The sequence below is a fragment of the Belonocnema kinseyi genome, chromosome 8 (assembly GCF_010883055.1).
Source record: "Belonocnema kinseyi isolate 2016_QV_RU_SX_M_011 chromosome 8, B_treatae_v1, whole genome shotgun sequence".
NCBI classification, from domain to species: Eukaryota; Metazoa; Arthropoda; class Insecta; order Hymenoptera; family Cynipidae; genus Belonocnema; species Belonocnema kinseyi.
The window spans coordinates 75,571,417-75,581,141 of record NC_046664.1 but is presented as its reverse complement, the minus strand read 5'-3'; the positions used below and the strand labels follow the sequence as shown (position 1 = coordinate 75,581,141).

At 31.5% G+C, this 9,725-nt stretch overlaps 1 protein-coding gene across 2 annotated transcripts; it reads left to right on the top strand.

Moving 5' to 3' along the window:
• The first annotated feature begins 6,068 nt into the window (after positions 1-6,068).
• Positions 6,069-9,280, top strand: LOC117177904. Of its 2 annotated transcripts, XM_033368984.1 has the most exons (2): positions 6,069-8,741; positions 9,088-9,280. In XM_033368984.1, exons 1-2 carry the CDS (start codon positions 6,122-6,124, stop codon positions 9,108-9,110), a joined length of 2,643 nt encoding a protein of 880 aa, XP_033224875.1. In that variant the 5' UTR covers positions 6,069-6,121; the 3' UTR covers positions 9,111-9,280. The 2 variants fall into 2 exon arrangements, with proteins under 2 accessions (XP_033224875.1, XP_033224874.1); XM_033368983.1 differs by having other exon boundaries at positions 6,069-9,280.
• Positions 9,281-9,725: the final 445 nt, after the last annotated feature.

Genomic DNA, 9,725 nt, shown 5'->3' with positions numbered 1-9,725 from the left:
AATTATTTATTTCCAAAAAATGTAAAAAATAATCGTATTTTCTGATTGAAATGTAATATTTTATCATTGTTTGGGGTAGTAAATTAAAAAAAAAAGATTATGTAATTATTAAAACAATTATTGTTTATTTTCAAAATTTCTAAAAATTGATCGTGAGATGTCCAATTTGGTTCAAATTGGTATCCTATGTCACTTTTTGTTGAATAATTACATAATTTTGATACATTTCTTCTGATGTTTAACAAATCTCTATTTTTTTAAACAATTGAAAACTGGTGAATGTATTCTTTCTATACACTATACAGTCAGAAACATAATAGTATGTATTCTATTTTATTTGATTTTTTATCTATCGAAAAAAAACTGCTGAAACAAATAAAGATTCTTTAAAAAAATCTAAATTTATTAAACATGAAAAGAAATGTATCAAAACTACGTAATTATTCAACAAAACGTAGCACAGGATACTATTTTCAAAAGAAAGTTGATATCTCTGGCTCAATTTTTAAAAAAAATTGAAAATGGACAATAAATAATTATTTAAATAATTACATAACGTTTTAAGAAAAATTGTCTACTCCAAACAATGACAAACAATTACATTTCAATCAGAAAATACGATTATTTTTTTTTAATTCTTTGGGAATAAATAATTGTTTAAATAATTCACATTTGTTTAAACAATTAAACATTGTTTAAAAAGTCATGGGAGGTTGAGGGTGGGTTGAAAATAAAAGTTATTAGTATAGAGTTCAATTTTTCGAAAATTTAAAATTTCCCCATGTTCATTAAATGGGATTTTGAAATGACCGGAGGCACATGTTTGCATGGCAAACTTTTTTTGCATGCTAGAATTATCCAGCGAAAAATTTCATCTATCAGATATATGGGATTGGCACCCCTAACACATCCCCACGAGTACCTGAAAACTACCCTTAAAACCAAAAATGTCAAATCTTGATGAAATCGACTTTTTGAACACTTTATTCTCGTCTTTTTTACTTAAAATTATTAATATTGGTTTAGTGAAATATTTATTATTATTGGTTAATTACTTTTTAATTATTGAAACAAATGGAATTGGTTTAAATAATTTTTTTCTCGAAAATTCGTTATTTCCTCTAAAAATTATTACTATTAGTCTAGTTCAATATTTATTAACGTTGGTATATTAATTTTTTATTATTTGAGCAAATGTAATTTGTTTAATTCTTAAAGGGCATACTGGGTGTAGAACACCCAGCGACTTATTTGCGCTTTAACAAAACGTATCAAATTCAAGAAAATGGAACATATGACGCCAGATTAACAAATGACATGAAAACCTATTTTTCTATATAATTTTCACATAATTTTGATTTTTATAATTTTTACGCGCATTTCAAGATCAATAAAATTGTTTAATCACGCAAAATATGATGTTTCATTTTTCATTAAATTGAAGCTTTTATTTTCTAGAATAAATACCTTCTTTGGAACCAACACTAAGATTAATTTTATTTTTGAAGCGCCGTATCTCGGAAGTATTCAAGTAAAAGAAGTAAAAATATTCAAAACTTAAAAAGCTTTGTATTTTAGAGTGAAATAAGTTATTTATTATTATTTTTTTTTCAAAAAGGATTTGTTTTTAACTACTTTAAATTTCAAAAACTGATATGAAACCTTTTTCTCCTTAAACTAGATAGATTATACATCATTAATTGATTTTCTTGTAAAAAACTATCCAATACCGTCGGCACAGCACACGTTTGAATACACTTGGGTGAATAATACCCAGTATGCTCTTTATGTAATTTTACGGAAGTGTCCCTTTTAAGGGTTAAACAATTTTTTTCGGCAATTCTTTTTTTCCTTCAAAATTATTACTAATGTTCTAATAGAACATTTATTAAAATTATTTCACTATTTTTCAATTTTTTAAATAACAAATTATTAATATTTCGCCAGGGGAATATTTATCAACATTGTTCGATTTTTTTTTTAAATAAAAATTATTACTTAAATATTACTGAGAAATATTCCACTAGACCCACAGCAATAATTTTTATTTTAAAAAATCGAAACCAAATTATTTTAACAAATTCCATTTGTTTAAATAGTAAAAAATTAAGTAACCAAGGATGATAAATATTCTACTAGGCCAATATTAATAATTGTAAGGAAAAAAAACAGGGTGGCCGTTTTAATTGATGAAAAAAATTCCCGGTAATAAACGATGCACGTTAACATTTTCAATAGTCTAAATTAAAGAATCAAGCAATGAACTTTAAAATTTTTCAAAATTATATTATTTGAAATAATTTTAAGCTAGACACATTAAAAATTGAAAAATAATTTTTTTAACTTAACAGTTCTTAAATTAGAAGTTAAATTATTTTTATTTTAAATAGTCTAGGCGTCCTTCAAAAGCTTTAAAATTTTATTTCAAAATCTTGAAAAATTTAAAAGTAGTTTTAAATTTTTCCAAATTCAAAATCATTTTTGAATTTTTAGTCAGAACTTTTAAATGTATTTCAAAATTAATTGAATTTTTTCTATAACTTGTAGAAAATCCTGTAAATAAAAAAAAATAAATTTGAATTTATAAATAATAATAGAAAACTTATTATTTGTAAAAATATTAGAGTAATATTAAGAGATATTTAGAAGTTTTAAAAAGATTCGAATTAAATTTAGAACTTGAAATAATTTGAAATACTTACAGCCGTATTTAAAATGAAATTTAGATTTTTGTAGATTTGAAACAAAAAATTTAGAATTTTGAAAAACTAGAAAAGAATAAAAATTTTCTCAAGATTCTTAGGAAAATTGAAGATGATTTTTCACTTTGAAAAATTATTGTAACAGAAAGTTTAAGAAGATTTTAAGAGATTTAAAAAATGACCAAAGATGAACATGGAAGATTTTAAGGATTTTATTTAATTTGCTGAATTTTCCAAAATTGTAGGAAAATTTTAATTAATTTTAAACTATATTTATAAGTTCTGAAAAAAATATTAACACATTTCGTTTAAATTACTTGAAATAATTTCAAGTTTTTAATTAATTTTGAATCTTTTCGAAACTTCTACATATCTTTTAAAATTACTCAAATTTTTTCTACAAATAATAAGTGTTCAATGATTATTTATGCTAAAGATTGAAAGCTTTCTATGTAAAACAATTCAGTTTCAAATTGTTTTCTTTTAAATATTTGGTTTCAATTTTCTCGTCTTAAATGAACAGTGAAGTATTGCTAAATATTAAATACTTATTCTTTTTTCATTAATTATGACTATATTATTATGCATTTATTTTTAATTTGAAAATAGTAAAACGCACGTTTACATTTTTAATAGCTGACAAAATTAATAGAAATAACATATCAATAAATTTATTAATTAAATTTAATATAAAAAAATAATATAAAGGAATACCTGAAACTATGAATTAAAAATATATTATTGACAAATCATGAAATTTTGTATTGAAAAAAAATTATTTATTTATTTATATTTATAAAAATATATGATTAAAAATATATTTATTTTTTATATTTTTAATATTTTAATATTTTAATTTTATTTATTTATTTTATTTTAATTTAATATTTAATATTGTTAATATATTTAAAATTATTAAAAATATTAAACATATATTTATTTATATAAAAAAATTCAACTTCAAATGCTTTTAGTGTTTGATTGTTTAAATCCTCAAAACTGCATTTTAATTAATTTAAAAACTGTTTAAATTGAACTTGGGCATATTTTTATTCTGAAAATTCGTAAAATTTCCGGTTTCCTGGTCCGGCGGTCACCTTGTTTTTTATTTTTAAAAATCTTCGATTTTAAAAACTTCTAATTTTTAATTTTTTAACCTTTAAAACTGCATTTTAAAATTCTTTAAATTAAAATATATGCTTAAAAATTAAAATCTAAAATGGATCATTTTTAAAGTGAAATATTTTGGAATTAAGCATTCTGAAGGAAATGATATAATAATTTATAAAAATCACAGGTTAGGAAATTATTTTAAAACGGTTAAAATCAAAGTTGAACAAAATTTTTATTCTAAAAATGTTGTAAAATTCCCTGTCAAAAAATAAATTCACTGTCATTTCCCGGTTTTCCCAGGTCCCATAAAATTCCCGGTTTTCCAGTCTAGCGGCCACTCTGAAAAACAGAATATAGTGTTGAAAACGTTGATTTCATGAAGAATTGACATTTTTTGTTTTAAGGGTAGTTTTGAGGTACTCGTGGGGGTGTGTTAGGGGTGCCAAGCCCATATATTTGATACATGAAATTCTTCGTTGGATAATTCTCAACAAGCCCCCATACTTTCCTGTCAGATTTTTTTGAACCCTAAAAAATTATTCCAAAAACTCAAAGAAGTGATTTTTCCCCACGCATGTTAAAATCGAAAAAATGAGGGAATTTCTTTTTTCGAATCTGGAATGAAATTGGGGGGGGGGGGGGGGGGGGGGGGATCGGTGCCCTCTAAAAAAAGCGTTTTTGAGCCACCTTAATATAAATATATGCATCCATATGTGCATATGCATATATATTAGGGTGTTTAAAAAAAATTTTTTTAATGGTATTGAAAAGTCGGAAGTACATATAAAAACCAAAGTTCTGGCGCCTTTTAGAGCCCTTGATATTAATATTAAGGGCATGTGATACTTACAGTTTCCCTGGCTTTTTTCCACAAAAATGAAAATGTTTAAAAACTGAATTCGGAGATGCTATAAAATATCATAAGGGACGTCCCCGGACTCTTTTTTGAGGGATAATAACAAAAAAATGCTATGCATTATTTTGAGGTTACGTCGTTTTTCATCTCTGCCTTTCCGATAATCTGGAAATTATTTATGAAATAAGCTTTTTTGATTAGCTACAAACAAGGTTAGTTTCTTGAGATTAGTTACTATGTTTATTTATAAGTCCAAAGTTTTCGGTGAAAAATATTGTGTAGCTTGGAAGTAACGCTCGGGTGAATTGTAACAGACATAACCTCGAAATATACACGCACGTTGTTAGCAATATCAAAAATTTGTTGATAAAAAAACACGAAAAAAGTGTGTGGGGACGTTCGTTAGCATGTTCGCTATCATTTCCCAGATTCTGAAGGCAAAATATTTCTTATCCTAGGAATAAAGCCGGGGGAATCTAACACTGAAAAAATCGATACTATTTCCTAAGCGCCATGCAAATTAATCACATTTTGCTAAATTAAAACTTTTTTAAATTAACCCACAAAAAAAGTGTGTGGGGACGTCCGTTAGCATGTTCGATATCATTTACCCAAATTTTTAAGACAAAATATTTATTATTCTAGAAAAAAAAGCCGGGGGAACCTAAAACTGGCAAAATCGACCATTTTCTAAGTATCACATGCCCTTGAGGTTTGCTTCTATTCATTTGTAATTTTTCTATTTAAATAAGACGGACAAATTTTATTTTTATTTTTGAATTTTAATTACTTCGGAATGGCTTGTTTGCGCAACAAAGAAACAAAAAAGAAAAAAAAGCGTTTGAAGGTCAAAGTTCCTCAGATGAACCGTTTCAAAGATATCTGCGATCAAAAATAACACTAATTAAAAATTGCAAATGTTTTCAAATAAAACTACAAAAAAATATCATACTCTATATTTATATATATATATTTTTGTAAAATCACTTATTTTTTATTATAAAGAATTAATTGTTCAATAAAATTTTTTAGTATTATTTAAATGGAAAAATTACAAATGAATAGAGGCAAACCTTAATATTAATATTAAGGGCTCTAATAGGCTTACAAATTGTTTTTTTTATATGTACTTTCAACTTTTCAACATCATAAAAAAAAATGTTTTTTTCTAAACACCCTGATATACCCTAATATATATAGATAAAGAGGAAACGCAGAGATGTGATCCCTAGAATTACCTACACATTTCTCCGCTAAATCTTGGCTCTGCTGCTGAATATAATATATAATCCCGCAATTAATCACGCGCTGAATAAACTGCAACGCTTGCAAAGCTACCGCACATTACTCAACAAATTCAACCGAAAACTAACAAATCCTGACATTGTTGCAGGTTCCTAACCACTTGCAAATGAAGCAGATCAAGTAGAGAAACCGTAAATTCGTTCCGATGGAAAAGTGGAGAAGCAAAAGCAAAACGGTTCCAAAAACGGACAGTCTTTTGCCTCCCACTCGACGGCAGACCGACGTAGAGCCTTGCTCAGTCGAGAAGAGAAAGGGAAAGAGATGGACAATCGGTGGATTTTTCAAAAAAATTTCAAATCGTGAGAGCGATCTCTCCTCTAGCGAGGATGCCTCCAGCATTCACACGCCTGTTTTAAGGCGGAAGAAAACCAAGAACATTCTCAAGAGCAAACCTGCTCGTCGTGCCATTCGATCGTCTTTGCAAACCAAAAAAGATCTCGATTTTGAATACACGAGAGGCAAGCCATCCGACCCGAATCCCTTCATTTTTTCACCCCTCGAATCCACCCCTCTTTATCATGAATCCATGTACTCTCGGAGCAGCGAAGGTTCGCTCGACGGGTCTAATAAGAAGTTTCGCAAAGACAAGATGAAAGCTCGAGTCGAGGCGAAAAGGGACAAACTCTGCATAAACAGTAGTACCGATGAGAGTGCGAGCGAATCTAGGCCACAGAATGGGATGAAGAATGATGTCTGTCTGCGAAGGAGAAGAACTGCGAGAGCCGAGCGATTCATAAAACGATTGTGCAAAGACGAGAATGGATCTCTGAAACCGATTACGTCCTCGCAAGATTTCGATCAGATAAGCGACGCGAACAGTCGTTTCTCGCAAGATAAATGGTCGGATAAAAATTCGCAGATTTTTTCGTCGCCAAACACTCTACCCAAATATCATTCTCGCTCACCTCCCGCGATAGATTATCAGCTTGAAATCCAGGAGGCGGAAAATCCGCTCGTTAGGCAAACGCTTCAATATTTCTCGGACTTTGACAAGAGTGTCAACTTTAACGAGAACAAGGCCAACAACTTACGAGAGAAAAAGAAACTCGACTCCCGTCGCCGACAGACCCAGCAAATATTCCCAGTGACAACGAATTTCGACGTCGTTCCCGATAAAAAGTCAAGATCTCAGGAGGATATTTATCAGGATCATCTTCCGGTTTTCGAGGCGAAAGTTTCGCAACAGGTTCGAAAGTCTTACGTTTCTCCTTACGAGTATTCAAAAATAGATCACAAAGAGAATGCCAGATTCAGTAATTGGAGACCAGACAATCAGTTTTATCTTCCGAAGGAGGAGGGCATCTATTCCCGGATTCGCTCGCCAACTCAAAGGTCCGAAATTGTCTTCAAATCTGAATTGAAAACCCCGTCACGATTGTCGCCGGCTGAGCGCAATCTTGAGGAAAGAAGTCTGCGAGAAAAAGAATTGGAAAAGAGAAGTTCGAAGAATTTGGAAGAAGCTCTCTGCGAGCTGGAAGCAATCTACAACAGTCTTCAATTGGGCGACGAGGATCTTCTCGAGAGAGCGGAAAAAAGGAGTATGGAAGAGTACAGCAACAAAAAAATCGAGCATATACTCAGCGATTTGGAACGGAACATGAATTACGCCAATACAAAAGCAAAGCCGTCAGAAGCTGAGCCCAATATTATAAAGGACGATATGGCCTACAGAAGACTCAAATCTTCAAGTCGACCCACTTCCGATGGACATGCTATCTTGTCAAATATCAGTTACCTCATAACTTCGCCGCTTGCCGCTCGACGGGATTCCTACATCGATTCAAAGCCAAAGGTCCGAAGAAGGGAACCAGATGTGACTCTCGATGATGTTGTCTTCCGGAATTTGCATCATGCGAACAACACTTTAAAAGTTCTCGAGCCGCAGCCGCCTTTTGGAATTCCTCTCGGGCCAATCACGGGCGCCACTGAAAGTGACTATCTTCACAGAAAACCTTCGAAATCCGAACGCCGGTCGATTTATCTGCCCAGATGTGAACCCGACATCGTCACGGATGATCTGGCTTTTCGAAATCTGCGCAAAGATGCGCTGGACAAGAGTGTCACTGATGAGAAGCAGAATTGGGAGCGACCATCGGCCTTTGTCGCGAAGAAAAAGCGCGCTGTGCGATCGCTCTCGGCAAATCTCTACAGTCTGATCAACAGAGAGGTAGGTGTGGATGAAACAGAATTGGATTCCGAAAGCACAAATGGAATTGAAGGCAGAGTTTCGGATGACAGTCTCGACATCAATGGGAATAAGCCTGTGCTGGAGTTGAAAATCGAGCAGGATCAGACCGTTTCAAAGGATGTGGGACCTTTCACAGAGCAGGAGATTTCCGTCTACAGGAAACTATGCCAGGAGCTGGAGAATTTGGTCGATTCGACGAAATCTTTTGAACCGGAATCGATTGCAACGGACTCTCGTCCAAATCCCGTGGAGGAGAGGATAGGTCAGGGTCGATTGGAGAAATTAGAGTTTGGCGGGGAGAATCCGGCTGAGAATGATATTGATGAAATTGGAAATGAAATAACGAGCTTGCGGGAAAAATTAACGAATTTTGTCGCCTCGAATGAGGATCGTGCTGTGTCTACCAAAGAAATTGAAGATAAGATAATTAGTAAGAATGTGGAGAAGACGAGGGAGGAATTTTCTCTGGCTCCTGTGATTAATAGAGCTGACGAGTCTAATTTTGTCGAAGGTGTGAGCGATAAGGCAGTTGGTTCGAGAGAGGGTTGTGATTCGCAGGACGCATTGGTGAGCGAAGGTGAGAATTTGAGTTTTAGAGAAGCTAAAGCTAGAGAAGTTTTTAATTTTTTGTGTAATGCTGATTTATTGTTACTAACTGTAAAATACGTTTGTTATGTTACTAATCTGATAAAAGCTCATTTCTTTTTACTGCTCGCCTTTTTCTGTGTGCTATTATTAGCGATTACTACTACGATGCCATGAAGGAAAAATTGTGCGATGTGTCTACTAGATGTTATTTCACTGATAGTGTTGTTGGCTTTCTGCGAAATTCTAGTTACGATTATGATAATGATAATATATATATTTTTTGTTTTTGTTTTATAAGAATCCTTCCAAGTTGATTAATAATACTAATGTCCTAGGTGCGGACACTACTCTTACATGACGAGAAGCGTTCTGAACGAGTATATTGTAAAACACTTTACACACCCTCGAGTGATGAGTGACGTCAGGTTGATTTTGTAAAATTAGAAATTATGATGGACTGTTGAAAAAACTGACTTGTTGTTAATTTTAATAAAGTTTACTGGTTATAAGCGTTTTTGTCCAAGGTGATTATATTCGTTTTTTTTTTAAATTTAAGTTCTAATAAGCAATAGTAACACCGACACACCAAAAAAAGTGGTCTGTCCGGCGACTGAATCAGTAGATCTGTTTTTTTTTTTTTTTTTTGGTCGCTGAATCCGAATCCGGGGTTCAAATAACATATTTCTTTCGAAAAACACAAAAATAGACAGTAATTTTTAATTTTTCGCAGGGGGTTGATTTCGGAAGTTAAAGGTTGGTTTTGGGAAATTTTTTTTGCGGATTTCAAGAGCCCAAAATTCTGGTGGAATTTGATTTTTTTTATTCAGTGATTTTGAGAAGTGGAGGTGCTGGGTTAATGTAAGCTGGCACCTTCGTAAGAAATATATATATATTTTTTAAATGTATAAAAGAGCCCAAAAATTTTAATTGACGCCAAAATTCGAGCAAAGTAAGAGATTAAAAGTTTTTCAAT

Excerpts from the sequence above, each read along its gene's own strand:
- LOC117177904 (XM_033368983.1), top strand. The coding sequence starts at position 6,122 with ATGGAAAAGTGGAGAAGCAAAAGCAAAACGGTTCCAAAAACGGACAGT.